The following is an 18,255-nucleotide window of genomic DNA, read 5'->3' as shown; positions in this document are numbered from 1 at the left end:
CTAGCATGAACCATGATGAACCATTCGCCCCTTTTGGAGCATGGTGGGAAACATAATATGATATTTCAGAGGGCAAACTATATCACTCACACCTGAAATGTGCCTATTATTCATGAACTCAGGTTGACTTTCTAAGCCAGACGCTAGCCTCCACTTCCACATCCTTATAGCAGCAAATCTCCTATTACGAAGGGCATGGAAATCTACCAGTATACCACTCTTGGCTGATCTGAAAAGTCAAATATCAACAAATCTAGACTACAAATGCTGGGCACACACACAGATTCTACCCTCTTCCATTCTGTACCCCATGATTCATTTTGATGTCTCAATAAAAATTGTCAAGTTGGGGGAGAAAAAAAAAAATCTGAATTAATTCAAAATAATTTGTACTTCATTTAACAAACTTGTTATATTTGCTGGATTTAATAAAAAGATTTTAAAGCAAAAAAAAATTATCTTGCAGCGTTGTCAAATGGATGACACTGGAATGGAAGGTGTTCCGTCATGGAAGATTGGTGGGGTCCTTGACAGCAATGGGATCGGAGTTGTAGAAAAAAGCAAAACCAACGAGTTTACTGCTGGGGATATTGTTTCAAGCTTTAATTGGCCATGGCAGACACAGTGCATCTTTGATGGCAAAGTCTTACAAAAGGTAATGTATGAAGAATGTCTTTACATCTATATGACAGCCTTTAACCCCTTAAGGACCAAACTTCTGGAATAAAAGGGAATGTCACACATGTCATGTGTCCTTAAGGGGTTAAATGGTTACCTCCAGCACCATGGCCAGTTCTGTGATTTGAAGTGGTCAAGGACGGCTGGAGTCTGTCTGTGCAATGTTTCACTCGTGTAAGGTAACATTTAAGGTATTCTCTCTTTCTTCTCTTTTTTTTTTTTTTTTTTTGGGGGGGGGTGGATTAATGGTGATTAATATTGAAAAGAAATGATTAATTTAGCATACTGAGATTGTATCCTATAGGTATTGGTTTGCACTTAATATTTGAAAGAAAACGTGTTTTCAATGAAAGATTGAGTTATATACGAAATTTACACTTGTATTTTTTTTTTAGATTCTTTATTTTTGTGTGCAAGGGATTACAATTGAGCTTACATTGCCACAACAGCGTTAATAAGCAGTATATTATCATGTAATATAAAACATTTGGTATATGGTTCCGAGGAGGCTAAACAAAATTTGCCAAAGCAATCCTCCAAACTATTGGAGATGCTTTGACTTGGATGGTTCCATGATACATATATGGTGGAACTGCCCAAGTATCAAACCAACATGGGATCTCACATTTAAAATAATAACAGAAATAAGTAACGTTAGATTAAGGAGACTGGTTTGCTGACACATAACCCTCTTTAAATCTCCCCTCTCATTTTATGTCTTAAATGTTTAATTCTAAAACGGTTGGTTTATTTTTAGTTTAAAAATGTGCTATCAGTGCCTTAAGCGCACACCCATAATCTTATAGGCTGGTCTCCAGGATACCTGCAATACACCACTGCTAGCATGTATACAGCCTGTTCAATACAAGACACATTCTTATAATACCCTACAGCTAACGTGTACCCAACCTGCTACACACAAGACACAAACATGTCATATACTATTGCTAACATGTACCCAGTTTGTTTACCACAAGACACAAGCTTGTCATACACTACTGCTGGCAAGTCCCCAGCCTATCTACCACGAGACACAATCTTGTAATGCACTAATGCTAACATATACTCAGCCTGTTTAACACAAGACACTAGCCTGTACTTCATTACGGTTTCTCAGTTAGACTAGAATACTTAATCGACCGCATCAGTTATATTAAGCTTGTTACAAAAAAACAAAATGTGCAATTACTCATGCCACAGTCCAACCTGTCTACTTCTATGTACGCTGTTGTGGCGTTTGACTATGTTATGTACCCACCTGTACAATAAAAATAAAGAATTAAAAAAAAAAAAAAAGGCACAATCTTGTATAATGCGCATAGAAATAATCCAGTGAAACAGATATATAACACTCTAATTGAGGAAATTAACCATGTGATAAATGAAAACAAATATAATTAAATGATAAACTATATAAACTTTCTACTGCTTGATACATATAGATATAAACCCAATCCAGGTTTTATTATGTGTGGATGGATGTTTGAATGCAACTTAACCATAGAATGCCATAAATGCAAATAATACAATATCACCCATAGTTATCAAATAAGACAAGCTACCGACACGCTATAAAGCCAGTCTATGGTTTGCTATATGAGGACATACAAAATGGGTTTTTATGGTTATATTTGGAATTTTTCTTCTGTTTATATGTATGAGTTTTGTCACACTCATTATGTAAATGTATGTACATTTATAAAATTGTTATTTTTATTGATAAATAACTTAATAAAAAAAGAAAAAAAAACATTTAAGGTACTGAATCTAACAGTTAGTGCTTTATAAATAAAATATACATATATTGTATAACTACTAATTTACTTTCCTTTTAATATTTAAAAAAAGTATTAGTACTCCTGCAAACTCTATATTACTATAAATGTCCACACTGTATAACTACTAAACTTAACACTACATCTTTATACTGTGACGTAACTATAAAGTGCTAAGTATACATTTTAGTTCTATAGCTAGGCATGATAATTGCTAGATTCCATTGTGTATCTGTAATACTTGTTTACTCTTTGTGTAACATTAGCATGTTAGACATTTGTTACTCTATCATTAATCCCATTCATGTCTTTAAACAGATGGACCCTAGTCTTGTGAATGGACAACTCTCCCATTTTCTGGGTGCAGTCGGCACTACTGGCCTAACTGCGTACCTTGGTATGAAGGAGAAAGGTCATGTGACTCCAGGAGCCAATCAGACTTTGGTGATCAGTGGCGCAGCCGGAGCGTGTGGCTCATTGGCTGGGCAGGTATGCGGGTGCTGCTTTGGACTGTTAAGACGGTTAAATATCTTGTACTGGAACACCGTAGAGGACTTTTTCCCAAACCAGTCCTCAAGACCCATCAACAATCCAGGTTATGTGAGTATCTTCATTGGAATAAAAAAGGGGAAATAAATCCTGAATTGTTGTTGAGCCATGAGGATTGGTTGTGGAACCACTGTCACTTTAAAATGTCTTAGTTTTTTGGCCAGCGGGTAGCAAAATAGCTACCAAATTATAGACCTGCTACAAATGTCGGTGCAAAATGAATTAAACTAACAAACACATTGTGTCTCTAAAACCACATAGAGTTCCTTTATTCTAACTCAACAAGTGTGATTTGTCAATACATGACCTATAATGCCTGCTCAATCCTCAGAGTTGGTTTAACCCTTCATTGGTAAAATAAAGCATGACTTTCTCAACAACTGGCAGTACATGTTATAATGATTTTTAATAATCGTAATTTATTTATCATAATTTAACCTCCAGTCAAAAATGAATATAGCCAATAAAAATCTCTTCTCACCGTGTATTCTGAGAGTTTGTAAGGTTTAATATGAGACTGCCTAACTGTCACGACTAGTAATGTGGTCCAGCACGCAGAATCTATGTAAACATATACATAAGTCAGAAAAGGAAAAATAACAGGACAGAGCGTAAACCGGACCTTAGAATGGCCGGACTAATACGCTAGAGACAGAGAATGGTCAAAGGGAAAGCCGAGGTCAAGGAAGCCAGAAAATACTCAATACCGATAAGACAAGCCAAGTCAGGGAAACCAGAGATCAGAATAACCAGGGAAACGCCAAGGATCAGGATACCAGGAAATCAGAAACACGAAACTAGCACTTTCAGGAAACCAGGAAACTGAAACCACGACATGGCAAAGTACTAGGGTGAATTAGGGGTTTAAATACCCCTCTCTAAGCTATGATTGGTCAGAGGGCGACCTCTGACCCCAGAACGTACGTGTGCGTTGACGTCGTGACGTCACGCACACGTTAGTATAATTCTCGGGGGCGGGGCTATCCATAGACGCGACCACGTGGTCGGCGCCATATTGGATTCGGGCGTGATGCCCGGAAGAACTACACGCGCGGTTCCCGGCTCGCCGACGAGCAGGTAAGCTCGTGTAGTCGGAGCGGTCGTGCCGGTCGGGCACGACCGTGTAGCGGTACTTACCTTATCCGGGGGCCGGACGCGGTCCTCTCTTCAAGCCGCGCGCGGTCCTGCGGCTCGTCCGACTGTTCAGACAGGAAGGCGGGCAGTGACCGCGAGAAGCGGTCACGTGTCCCGCCTGCAGCTAAGAGCGCGCCGCGAATCTCGGGCGCGCTCTTAAAGAGACAGTGGGAGCCTAAATTGCAAAAAGGCTCCCATTGGCTCCTGTCATGCCAATCACCCCATACACTTACCTGTTGGGGGAGTGGAAGTGACAGGAGCCAATCACATTAGTTTGAAGGCTACTTATACTTACCCTTTTCCCTTAGTTCGTTGCCCTATCGTGGTTTCTGCTACAGTTCCCTTTAGTGCTTGTTGTGTTCAGTTGTGTTTCTCCGTATTTGACCTTGGCTTTGTATTCTGACTTCGTTTTCGCTTTATCCTATTCTGTACTGTTTGCCGGCTTGCTGATTCCTGTGTACCAGTCCCCGGCTAGTTTTCGTTTACGCTGTCTCTTTGTGCCCTTGACCTCGGATCGTTCCTGACTCTGTTTTATCCTATTACGTCGAGTCCGGCCACTCTAAGGTCCGGTAGACGTATCTCTCCTCTGTACTGTCTTCTGTTAGGCTGGATCCTGCGTGTAGGGGTATATACTCGTTACATTACGATAGGGCCATGGACCCCGCAGATTTAGCTCAACAGATGGCGACCCATGAGGCTAGATTTGTAGAGCAGGATCACCGTATGGATCAAATAGCTCAGGCTCTCCAGACGCTCTTAGCTAGAACCATTCCAGCAACCGCACCTAACCCTCCTGCACCCCTGCTTCCTGAAGCATCGACTATGCCTAACGCTACAGCACATTTAACGCCTCCTCCTAGGTATGGAGGGGATTCTAAGACATGCAGAGGGTTCATTAACCAAATAGAGTTTCATTTTGAAATGTATCCACGTTCATTTCCCACAGAGAGGTCTAAAGTTGGGTTCTTTATGCACCAACTTACCGACAAAGCACTTGAATGGGCAAACCCTATTTGGGAGGCTAATGGACCTATGGTGCATAACTTTCACAGTTTCCTAACAGCTTTTCGCAGAACTTTTGATACTATGAAAAGGTCTAAGAATGCCGCTAGAGCATTAATGAGGGTTAAACAGGGTTCTAGGTCTGTGGCTGATTACGCTATACAGTTTCGTACCCTTGCCTCACAGGTCGATTGGACCAATAATGGGTTAACTACGGCCTTCATGGAAGGTTTATCAGACTCTATATTGGATGAGGTAGCAGCTAAGGAGCTTCCTATTGCCTTAGAGGACCTTATTGACTACCTCATCGATATAGATAATAGGATTCGTGACAGGCTCTATACTAAGAACAGGAATAGACGTTTTGTTACACCTATTCAACCCAGAGTTAATATACCGGAGAGTGTTAAAGTATCTGAAGAGGAACCTATGCAATTAGGGGTTGCCAAACTCTCAGATACTGAGAAATTACATAGGAGAAGGGAGGGACTCTGCCTATATTGTGGTAAGAGAGACCATATGGTAAAGGAGTGTCCTCTGCTCCCGGAAAACTCTCGCACCTAAGACCTTATAGGGGACTGGCCTTGGGTGTGATTTCTAAGTCTCCTACATTGCCTCCTAACCGACTGCTTCTCCCTGTTTCTTTACATATGGGAGAGAGTTGTATAGTTGAAAACATAGACGCCCTGGTTGATTCTGGGGCAGCCGAGAACTTTATAGACTCTGGTTTTGTAAAGAGAAACAATATTCCCATCAGAGAGAAGGAGATACCCTTGGCCGTTGAGGCCATAGATGGTAGACCATTGATATCTCCTGTTGTTACTCACGAGACTGCACCGCTACACATGTACACAGGGGTTCTACACTATGAAACCATTCGGTTCCAGGTCATCACCTCTCCCTCTTCACAGTTGGTGTTAGGGTATCCATGGTTACGTGCCCACAATCCCATTTTTGACTGGGAGACAGGGCAGATAAAATCATGGAGTGAAGCCTGCCATGAGTCATGTACTATTGAAGTCACGCCTGTGAATTCTATTAACGTTCCTACTGTTCCTCCTTTATCTACGACAATACCCTCTCAGTATTTAACTTTGAAGACTGTCTTTGATAAAAGAGAGGCTGACAAATTACCGCCTCACAGACCCTACGATTGTGCTATTGATTTGTTGCCTGGTACTATACCTCCTAAGGGTAGGGTGTACCCCCTATCGGTTCAAGAAAACCGTGTCATGGAGGAGTACATTAAAGAGTCATTAGACAAGGGATTTATTAGAAGATCCTCTTCTCCGGCTGGAGCGGGGTTCTTCTTTGTATCAAAGAAAGAAGGTGATTTAAGACCTTGCATTGATTATAGAGGTCTTAACAAGATCACCATCAAAAATGCTTACCCTATACCTCTAATAACAGAATTGTTTGACAGGCTCAAACATGCTACGGTATTCACCAAATTAGATCTTAGAGGAGCATACAATTTGATACGTATTAAAGAGGACCACGAATGGAAGACAGCCTTTAACACTCGGTCAGGTCATTATGAGTATACCGTCATGCCATTTGGGCTTTGCAATGCCCCAGCAGTGTTCCAAGAATTTATTAATGATGTCTTAAGGGACTTTATTCACTCATTTGTTATTGTGTACTTGGATGACATTTTAATATATTCTACTGACATTCACGCTCATCACAGACATGTTACAACAGTTCTGAAGACCCTTCTTGCTAATGGTCTTTATTGCAAATTAGAAAAATGTCTATTCGACCAGTCCGAGGTCCAGTTTTTAGGGTATTTGATTTCCGCCGAGGGTTTTCGGATGGATCCCCAGAAGCTCGCTGCAGTCATAGAATGGCCTCTGCCGCAAGGTCTGAAAGCCATCCAGCGTTTTCTGGGTTTCTCTAATTATTATAGACGTTTTATCAAAGGTTTTTCGTCTATAGTAGCGCCTATTACTCGTATGACTAAAAAGGATGGCAATACACGTGTCTGGTCTACTGAGGCACTTCAGGCTTTTGACTTTCTTAAAACTACGTTCGCCTCTGCCCCTATTTTACAGCATCCTGTCCCCTCATTGCCATATATACTTGAGGTTGATGCTTCCGATATAGGGGTAGGTGCTGTCTTATCCCAAAGAGAGTCTCCTGACAAGCCATTGCATCCTTGTGGCTTCTTTTCTAAACAAATGTCCAAGGCAGAGAGGAATTATGATGTGGGTAATCGCGAACTCCTTGCTATCATTTTAGCACTCAAAGAATGGAGACATTTGCTAGAAGGAACTAAGGATCCTATTCTCATATTTACAGATCATAAGAACCTATCCTACCTTAGCGAAGCTAAAAGATTGTCTTCAAGGCAGGCTAGGTGGTCACTGTTCTTGTCTCATTTTAATTATATAATCACCTATAGGCCAGGTGACCGGAACACCAAAGCGGACGCTCTGTCCAGACAATTCGAGACTATTGACAAACAGGAGATTGATGTCACTCCTGTCATTCCCCCAGACAGGATAATAGCAACTACTATATTGTCTATTTCCTCGTCCCTCTTGCAGGCCATACAAGCGAAACAAGGCATGGCACCCAGCGAGAGGCCTAATGATAAATTGTTCGTTGACATTCCCGAGAGACGGGATATTCTGTCACTTTATCACGATACTAAGACTGCTGGACATCCTGGTATTTCCAAAACAGTGTCAGCCGTTTCTCGGTATTTCTGGTGGGATACCTTACGTAAGGATGTTACTGACTATATAAGTGCTTGTACTACTTGTGCATGTATGAAAACCTCTCGTAGAGTTCCTTGTGGGCTGTTGCATCCATTGCCCGTTCCCGAGAGACCTTGGTCTAATCTATCAATGGATTTTATTGTTGAATTACCCCCTTCGAATGGTAACACAGTCATCCTAATGATAGTAGATCGGTTTTCCAAAATGGCTCACTTTGTGTCTCTTCGCAAGTTGCCCACTTCCAAGGAATTGGCTCTTATCTTCGCTAGAGAAGTGTTTCGATTACATGGTATTCCCTTATCTATTGTATCCGATAGGGGTAGCCAATTTATTTCCAGGTTCTGGAAAGCCTTTTGTTCGGAGATGGGTATTTCCCTCTCATTTTCTTCCGCTTACCATCCCCAGTCTAATGGAGCTGCTGAACGTGCCAACCAGTCTCTTGAGCAGTACCTCCGTTGTTTTGTGTCTCACCATCAGGACAATTGGTCTGACCTGCTTCCTTGGGCTGAATTTGCTCGGAATAATGCCACTCATGATTCTTCCGGCAAAAGCCCTTTTTACGTTGTCTATGGCCAGCATCCCGTTGTTCTTCCGGCTGCATTCTCCTCTCAGGGCATGCCAGTTCTGGATGAGCATTTGGCTGGTTTGCGTAATACTTGGGAGCAGGTTCAGCGTTCTTTGGTGGACTCTGCTGCCCGCCAGAAGGCTCAGGCTGACAAGCATCGCAGAGCGGCTCCTTCCTATGTTGTGGGGGACAGGGTTTTGCTTTCCACACGGAATATTCGCCTCCGGGTGCCTTCTATGAAATTGGCTCCCCGCTTCATTGGTCCTTATCGCATTATACATAAGGTTAATCCCGTTTCTTATGCCTTGGGTCTGCCTAAGAATCTGCGTATACCCAATGTATTTCACACCTCTTTGTTGAAGCCTTACGTACGCAACCGCTATACCCGGCATACTCCCCCTCCCCCTCCTGTCTCTGTGGAGGGTCATGAGGAGTTCTAAGTATCTGCTGTTATTGACTCTCATTTTCTTAGGGGTCGGCTTCAGTACTTGGTACATTGGAAGGGTTATGGGCCTGAGGAGCGCAGTTGGATTTCTGCGGATGCTGTTCATGCTCCCCGCCTTGTACGTTCTTTCCATTCGCGTTTTCCTGCCAGGCCTGGTCCTGCCCGCCCGGAGGGCGTGTCCTCAGGGGGGGGTACTGTAGCGGTACTTACCTTATCCGGGGGCCGGACGCGGTCCTCTCTTCAAGCCGCGCGCGGTCCTGCGGCTGCACGAGCCGCGCGCGGCTCGTCCGACTGTTCAGACAGGAAGGCGGGCAGTGACCGCGAGAAGCGGTCACGTGTCCCGCCTGCAGCTAAGAGCGCGCCGCGAATCTCGGGCGCGCTCTTAAAGAGACAGTGGGAGCCTAAATTGCAAAAAGGCTCCCATTGGCTCCTGTCATGCCAATCACCCCATACACTTACCTGTTGGGGGAGTGGAAGTGACAGGAGCCAATCACATTAGTTTGAAGGCTACTTATACTTACCCTTTTCCCTTAGTTCGTTGCCCTATCGTGGTTTCTGCTACAGTTCCCTTTAGTGCTTGTTGTGTTCAGTTGTGTTTCTCCGTATTTGACCTTGGCTTTGTATTCTGACTTCGTTTTCGCTTTATCCTATTCTGTACTGTTTGCCGGCTTGCTGATTCCTGTGTACCAGTCCCCGGCTAGTTTTCGTTTACGCTGTCTCTTTGTGCCCTTGACCTCGGATCGTTCCTGACTCTGTTTTATCCTATTACGTCGAGTCCGGCCACTCTAAGGTCCGGTAGACGTATCTCTCCTCTGTACTGTCTTCTGTTAGGCTGGATCCTGCGTGTAGGGGTATATACTCGTTACAGACCGTGAGGCTCGGCGGGCCGGTGACCGCAACAGTACCCCCCACTCGAAGACCGCGCACCGAGCGGGAAGGACCCGGCTTAAGAGGAAAGCGGTTGTGAAATGACCGGATAAGACGGGGCGCATGGACCCGGTCAGCAGGAACCCAACAACGTTCCTCGGGACCATAACCCTTCCAGTCAACGAGATAGGACAAGACACCTCTGGATAATTTGGAGTCCATGATAGAACGGACTTCGTATTCCTCTTGATCACCCACTACCAAGGGCGGAGGAGGAGTGGATACCCTTGTGTAGCGATTGCAAGTAAGGGGCTTGAGCAGAGACACATGGAAAGTATTCGCTATTCTCATATGAGCCGGTAGTGCCAAAGTATAGGTCACTGGATTAATACGCTGGGTAACTCGAAAGGGACCAATGTACCGAGGGGCAAATTTCATGGACGGGACCTTAAGCTTGATATGTCTTGTGGAGAGCCACACCCTGTCACCTGGAATATAGACAGGATTAGCGCCCCGTTTCTTGTCAGCTTGGACCTTCGCTCGTAATGAGGCTTTTTGCAGAGCTGAATGGACGGAATCCCAAGTATCATGAATCGAATCTAAACGGGTGTTCAAAGCGGGGATTTCTGTGTCTGAGAATGCAGAAGGAAAAACAGTGGGGTGATAACCCTGATTAACAAAGAATGGACTGTGATTAGAAGATTCATGAGTGGCGTTGTTTCTGGCGAACTCAGCCATGGGTAAGAGCTCGTACCAGTTAGATTGATTGGCATTTATAAAGCAACGTAAATAGGCTTCTAAAGACTGATTCGCCCTCTCTGCTGCTCCATTTGTTTGAGGGTGATATGCTGACGAAAAGGAGAGTTCGATGCCCAATTGTTTGCAAAAGGAACGCCAAAACCTAGAAACAAACTGGGTACCTCTGTCAGATACTATGCTTTTGGGTACACCGGGCAACCGAAAGATCTCTCTCAAGAATATTTGAACTAGATCTTGAGCAGATGGTAATTTTTTAAGTGGGACGAAATGTGCCATCTTCGTGAATCTATCAATGACCATAAGGACTGTATTAAACCCGTTTGAACTGGGTAGATCCACAATGAAATCCATGGCCAAGTGGGTCCATGGAGCACTAGGTATGGGCAGTGGTTGTAATAGTCCAGGAGGTGACCTGGGAGGAACTTTAGAAACAGCACATATTTGACATGCCCCAACATAATCTTTGACATCGTTTCTAAGAGCAGGCCACCAAAATCTCCTGGAGATGGCAGAGAGAGTTTTATGGACTCCAGGATGGCCCGCTGTGAGGCTGTCATGGAACAAATCTAGTACCTTCTTTTGAAACTGAGGTGACACATACAGTTTGTCCGGAGGTTTTCCCACAGGTGCCTGAGTTTGATCTGCTATTATGGCACAGAAGAGTGGAGAAGACACTTCGGAAACTGTAGTGGCAATGAGGCATTCAGGAGGTACAATAGGATATATCACCTGTTCCGGAACTTCATCTGTCTCAAACTGCCGAGAAAGTGCATCTGCCTTGGTGTTTTTAGTACCAGGTCTGTATGTAATTACGAAATTGAATCGGGAGAGGAACAATGACCACCTAGCCTGACGAGAGGACAGTCTCTTAGCGTCCCCAATATAAGCCAAATTCTTATGATCAGTAAAGATCAAAAGTGGCTCTTTGGAACCTTCCAAGAGATGCCTCCATTCCTTAAGGGCAAGTACAATGGCCAAAAGTTCCCTATTCCCTATGTCGTAATTCCTCTCTGCAGGTGTGAGTTTGCGAGAGTAAAATCCACAGGGATGTAAAGGCGTATCAGGACTCTCTCTTTGAGACAGAATGGCTCCAACTCCTGTCTCTGATGCATCCACCTCTAGGATAAATGGTTTGGATGGATCAGGATGGGTCAGGACAGGTGCTGAGGAAAATAAAGATTTTAATCGTTCAAATGCCTCTCTTGCTTCTTTGGGCCAAGATATACAATTTGCTCCTTTTTTTGTTAAATTGGTTATAGGGGAAATCACGGAGGAAAATCCCCTTATGAATTTGCGGTAGTAATTCGCAAAACCTATAAAGCGTTGAGTAGCTTTAAGGCCCTTGGGTAATGGCCACTGTAAGACTGCCTCCAGTTTACGAGGATCCATCTGGAAACCAGACGGAGATATAACGTATCCAAGGAATTGTATCTCCGTTTGGTCAAACTGGCATTTCTCCAGTTTACAGTAAAGGCCGTTCTGTAACAGGGTTTTCAGTACAATTCTCACATGTTCGTGATGTGTATCTAGGTCTGGGGAATAGATGAGAATGTCGTCCAAATACACTAGAACGAACATGTGAAGGTACTCTCTTAGGACATCGTTGATAAAATCCTGGAATACCGCTGGAGCGTTACATAATCCAAACGGCATAACCAGGTATTCGTAATGTCCCATTCTGGTGTTAAATGCGGTCTTCCATTCGTGACCGTCCTTAATTCTGACTAGATTGTAGGCACTTCGGAGATCGAGCTTGGTAAAGACTCGAGCTCCCTTTAATCTGTCGAATAGCTCTGATATAAGGGGAATAGGGTAGGCATTTTTTATGGTAATCCTATTCAAACCCCTATAATCAATACAAGGGCGTAGGTCTCCTTCTTTTTTAGAGACAAAGAAGAATCCAGCCCCGGCTGGTGAGGAGGACCTACGGATATGACCCTTTCTGAGAGCATCCTTAATATATTCCTCCAAACAAAGATTTTCCTGGGGGGACAAGGCATAGACTCCTCCCTTGGGAGGCATAGTCCCTGGTAATAAGTTTATAGTACAGTCATAAGGTCTATGAGGAGGTAACCCTTCTGACTGGACCTTGTTAAATACCTCTTTCAAATCCATATACTGCTGAGGAATTTGTGTGGTCAAGGGAGGTGTAACAGGAACATTAATGGTGCCAATAGGTTGTGGGATTTGCTTAAAGCAAACACCTTTGCATCTCTCACCCCAACTCACAATCTCTCCTTCAATCCAATCTAAACGTGGATTGTGTTTCAGGAGCCAAGGGAAACCGAGTATTATCGGAACTGTAGGTGAAGATATGATTTGAAAGGTAATTTCTTCAGAGTGGAGAATACCCACTGAAACAGTGATTGGCAGAGTTTCGTGTGTGATGAAAGGCTGGGTAAGAGGCCTTCCATCAATGGCCTCGACTGCTATAGGTTTCTCTTTATGTCTTAAGGGCAGGAGATGTTTAGCAGAGAACTCTTTGTCTAGGAAATTCTCCGCTGCCCCAGAGTCAATCATAGCCTCACACTGAACAGTAGTGTTCTCGAAAGATAAGGTTACTTTGACCAGGAAACGGTTCTTAGTCAATTTAGGGGACATATACATCACACCTAAGGTCGGTCCCCGTACGTGCCTTAGGTGTGCAAGTTTTCCGGCCGAACCGGGCATGACGATCTTAGATGTCCCTTCTTGCCACAATACATACATAACCCCTTGTTACGTCTGTGTTGTCTCTCTGCCTCAGTGAGTTTAGCACTACCCAATTGCATGGGTTCAGGTTCTGGAAGAGGCGTTTGGCTACTCACCACTGGGTTAGAGAAACGAGGAGCTATGGACAAATTAGAACGTCTGTTACGTTGTTTGTTTTTCTCTCTCTCTCTGAGCCGGTTATCAATGTTTATCATGTAGGCAATAAACTCATTAAGACTAACCGGAAGGTCTCTAGCTGCAGTTTCATCTTGTATATTCTCAGCTAAACCTTCAGAGAAAGCAGCCACCAGACCGCTATTGGTCCAATCAACCTCAGACGCTAATGTCCTGAACTCTATTGCATAATCGGCTACAGAACGATTGCCTTGCCTGATTCTCATAAGGGCTTTGGCAGCGTTCTTCTCCCTGCCTTTAGGTTCAAATGTAGCCTTAAAGGCCGTAAGAAAGGTACTGTAATCACGGGCTATTGCGTCACCACTTTCCCATAAGGGGTTAGCCCAAGTCAAGGCTTTTCCAGTTAATTGGTTCATCAGATAGCCTATTTTAGATCTATCTGTTGGGAATGAACCTGGGGAGGCCTCAAAGTGGTATTCTATTTGGTTTAAAAAACCTCTAAATTCCTTAGAATCACCTCCATAACGAGGGGGCGGTGACAAAGTTATGGACGGTGGTTTATGTGGTACGGGAACCACTACAGGTGGCGGAACCACAGGTGGTACAGGAGGGACCTCTAAATAGGCAGTCCTCTGGAGCAAGGTCTGAAATGCCTGAGCAAATTGGTCTAACCTGTGGTCCATATCCTCCACCCTATTTTCACAGGCGATCATATGTTTGCATAGTTCTGCAGGATCCATGGCCATGTCGTAATGTCACGACTAGTAATGTGGTCCAGCACGCAGAATCTATGTAAACATATACATAAGTCAGAAAAGGAAAAATAACAGGACAGAGCGTAAACCGGACCTTAGAATGGCCGGACTAATACGCTAGAGACAGAGAATGGTCAAAGGGAAAGCCGAGGTCAAGGAAGCCAGAAAATACTCAATACCGATAAGACAAGCCAAGTCAGGGAAACCAGAGATCAGAATAACCAGGGAAACGCCAAGGATCAGGATACCAGGAAATCAGAAACACGAAACTAGCACTTTCAGGAAACCAGGAAACTGAAACCACGACATGGCAAAGTACTAGGGTGAATTAGGGGTTTAAATACCCCTCTCTAAGCTATGATTGGTCAGAGGGCGACCTCTGACCCCAGAACGTACATGTGCGTTGACGTCGTGACGTCACGCACACGTTAGTATAATTCTCGGGGGCGGGGCTATCCATAGACGCGACCACGTGGTCGGCGCCATATTGGATTCGGGCGTGATGCCCGGAAGAACTACACGCGCGGTTCCCGGCTCGCCGACGAGCAGGTAAGCTCGTGTAGTCGGAGCGGTCGTGCCGGTCGGGCACGACCGTGAGGCTCGGCGGGCCGGTGACCGCAACACTAACATTCCAGCAGTGAAATAGTTAATATGAGACTGCCTAACATCCCAGCAGTGAAAGAGTTAATATGAGACTGCCTAACATTTAGCAGTGAAAGAGTTAATATGAGACTGCCTAACATTCCAGCAGTGAAAGAGTTAATATGAGACTGCCTAACATTCCAGCAGTGAAAGAGTTAATATGAGACTGCCTAACATTCCAGCAGTGAAAGAGTTAATGAGACTGCCTAACATTCCAGCAGTGAAAGAGTTAATATGAGACTGCCTAACATTCCAGCAGTGAAAGAGTTAATATGAGACTGCCCAACATTCCAGCAGTGAAATGGTTAATGAACAAATCATCCTTCTAGTTCTCTGTATGTCCCAAGTGCCATTCCTTGTTATTGTTTAATGTACATTGCATTGTTTTGCACCTGACCATGCCACAACCTCACGTACATTGTCTTGGCACACGACCACCTTTGTTCTCAACTTTTCTAAGAAACCCTACTCGTAACACCTCCTATTCTAAAAAGATCCCACCTAGTAATGCCTCCTAGATAAGTTTTATATCAATGATTTGTTGGATGCTTTTACCATGCTGCTTGCATGAACTTTAGAATCTGTTAATTAATAACGATCACTGGTAATTAATGAGACGCCCCTAGACTGCCCCTTCGTAGAATTCCTTAAAACCGCTGTCCTGTCTAATAAGCATTGAACATTCTGTGCATTGACTCCGTTGCATGGTCTAATCACCGAGTGTTCTATGAGTACTCGTGCAAGCCTTTTCTGGATAGAACGCTGAGGCCAAGGCAGGTAATTCTGGTGATCACCAGGGACAGGATAGGAGCATGTTCCAACACCGTTTAAGAATATTGCTACACATGCTGTTGCTAGGCAAACTAACTCTGCAATGCTTGTGGAACAGGGAAAATAGCAGACCATGTAGACATCATAGATACTGTAAAATATAGAAATGGAATGGATCCTGAAATAATTCTTCCATATTTATTCTCCGAACTCACTCTCTTGCCTTGTTACTGCCTTCTCTGTTGTTGTGTAGATTGGCCGTATCCAAGGCTGCTCCCGTGTTGTGGGTATCTGTGGTACTGATGAAAAGTGCTCTTTCCTAATTAATGAATTGGGCTTTGATTGTGCATTGAACTACAAGAAAAAGAACTTGGCAAGTAAACTGAAAGAGTGCTGTCCTAACGGAGTGGATCTGTATTTCGACAACGTGGGAGGAACCATCAGTGATATGGTTATCAGCCAGGTAATAATTCTTGGCAATACTCAAATTTATTTTATCTCACTTTTTAATCTTTACTTATCTGTAATAGTTATGGTACTTAGAGTGTCCCTTTAAGCAGTCAGTTTTCGAGCCATAATGGTAAATTAATCCCGTAACGTCCAGATTTATTTAACTCAATGTTTATAACTGTCATGGTTACGAAAGCTGCTAAATCGTTTAATTCAGACAGCCCTTCTAACTGCATTCTATCCACATTAAACATCAGCAACCTGAGAAGTTCCACAAAGGTAGATCTCCAGATATTTTAAAACTACAGTTTCCATGATGCTTTGTCATTCTAAAGGCATGCAGATCGTCATGAGAGTTGGTGTTCTACACCATGTATAGATATAATTAAAAAAATTGGAAATAATAACAAAAATTATATAAATATATATGTCCTCTTCTCCTGTCCAGGACTCGTTATCCTGGGTAGGTCTTAAAATGTTCTCCTGTCATGCTCAATGCAGACTTTGTCTCCCTTTATAGAAGAGACAATAGAAACTGTAGTAAACACAAATATTGTGCAGATGGATTGTACACAGATACTCCTCTTCCGAGAGACACACCACAAATGCTCCTGCCCCAGTTGTAACTGCAGCAGTTTGTGAAAATAGCTGCAGATTTAAGTCCACAACATAGCGCATGGAGTGAATGTCTGCACAAATACTTGTATGGAGATCACACACAAGCCTTCACTGCATTTGAATGCTGTCCTGTTTCTGTTACATAGAATTCCGTCACCATAACGCTATTCTTTTAAACATTAAAACAAATAAATCTCCCAGCCGTTTTTGCATAAATAAAACTGTCAAGTCCTGCTATACTTAACATATAAGCTCCTGCTGGACCCGGGAATATAAGATATGGAATTAAAGGAAAGTAACACTCATTAGAGAGTAAATGGTCGCTTATTGGGTAAATTTAGCGATACTGAAAGATTTTAGTCACGTCTTGCGATGAGTGTGCAGTACAGAAGTGGGAAACACATTAACTTATTTTTTTTTTATATTTAAATATTCTTATTTTATTTGTATTCTCGCTATATTTTAATACATTAATATGGGATCATATTTTTTTTTTCTCCCAACAGATGAACCAGAACAGTCATGTCATACTGTGTGGCCAAATATCCCAATATAATAAGGACATGTGTCACCCACCCCCCCCACCTCCTCAGACAGAGGCCATCCTGAAGGAACGCAACATCACAAGGTTTGGAACATCTTCGGTCTTGGGAGAGGCTGTTAGTAGGACACACCACAAACGTGGTCTTTTTTAACAGAGAATCACACATTCTGTTTATACCAGCTGCCTATGTTTAGATCTGTATCACCGTGCTAAGGGTAAACCTTTTTAAATGTATCTGACAACTTTGACGTAAACATAAAAATGTTTGTGTATAATCAAGAACACCTCTGTTTACATTGTGACATACAAACATCTCATTGACCCCTTTGCTTCTGCAAAAGTAAATCCATAAAATGCATTAAATCAAGCAAAATGGGAGAAAATTATTACAGTACCCACTGTAATTTTATTTTCCTGGTAATTTTCCATAACCGCATCACTTATGTAATACAAACAGAAGATCAAGGGCTAAAACAGTTCCGCTTGTATGTAGAAGAAACAATCTTGACAATGTTGACAAGGGTCTTTCCTCCTGGCTAGAGAAATGGTAAAAAATTACAGTAGGGGGATGGTTGCGCTTCAGATGGATATATATGTGAGACAAAAAGAACAAATAAGGTCTAGTGGTGGAGTATAATTCTATTTCAGGAGTGCCAATACATTAGGTAGAGCTTCACACAAGCTCTGAGCTATTGGGCCTGGACAGGGATATATGTGAGATATCTTCTTGTACTGTATGTTGGTCGTCGCCAAGACAAAACCTAGAGCAGAGTACAGGAACAAAATATGGTGTAGTATGTAAGACAAGTTTTGAATAACAATCTAAGTATTTAGTTTATGCACTCACCTGTAGTAGAGCTCTGAATGGCTCCAATAAATCGGCATACAGTGGTACAATCCCTACTTTCGGATATTTCAAACAGGAGTAATCAGCGGTTTCATGTAAAAGCAAAACACCAAATTTAGTGCTCTCCATAGGCAAAATCATGCAGTGGAAGAAACGAATGTTGCTTTATTCTTTAGGTATTGCTCACTCCTCAGCGCTTTAGTGGATAAAATCCCCACTATGGATAAAACTGAAAAAATGTTGACAGATGAGAAGGAATCCAATGCGTGTTACCCCTGCCTCTTAGATGTCAGGACAAATGCAAT

At 43.1% G+C, this 18,255-nt stretch overlaps 1 protein-coding gene across 4 annotated transcripts in view; it reads left to right on the top strand.

Moving 5' to 3' along the window:
* PTGR2 (prostaglandin reductase 2) overlaps positions 1 to 18,255 on the top strand; it is a 54,419-nt gene that overhangs the window by 14,078 nt on the left and 22,086 nt on the right. For all 4 annotated transcript variants that reach the window (XM_063439177.1, XM_063439178.1, XM_063439179.1 and 1 more), the window contains exons 4-7: positions 467 to 655; positions 2,772 to 2,942; positions 15,745 to 15,954; positions 17,066 to 17,187. In XM_063439177.1, the coding sequence (XP_063295247.1) occupies positions 467 to 655; positions 2,772 to 2,942; positions 15,745 to 15,954; positions 17,066 to 17,187 (692 nt within the window). The remainder of the gene's footprint in view (positions 1 to 466; positions 656 to 2,771; positions 2,943 to 15,744; positions 15,955 to 17,065; positions 17,188 to 18,255) is intronic.

Source organism: Pelobates fuscus, chromosome 13, assembly GCF_036172605.1.
Source record: "Pelobates fuscus isolate aPelFus1 chromosome 13, aPelFus1.pri, whole genome shotgun sequence".
Taxonomy (NCBI): domain Eukaryota; kingdom Metazoa; phylum Chordata; class Amphibia; order Anura; family Pelobatidae; genus Pelobates; species Pelobates fuscus.
Note: the sequence above shows the minus strand (reverse complement) of the source record. Positions and strands in the feature narration are given on the sequence as shown.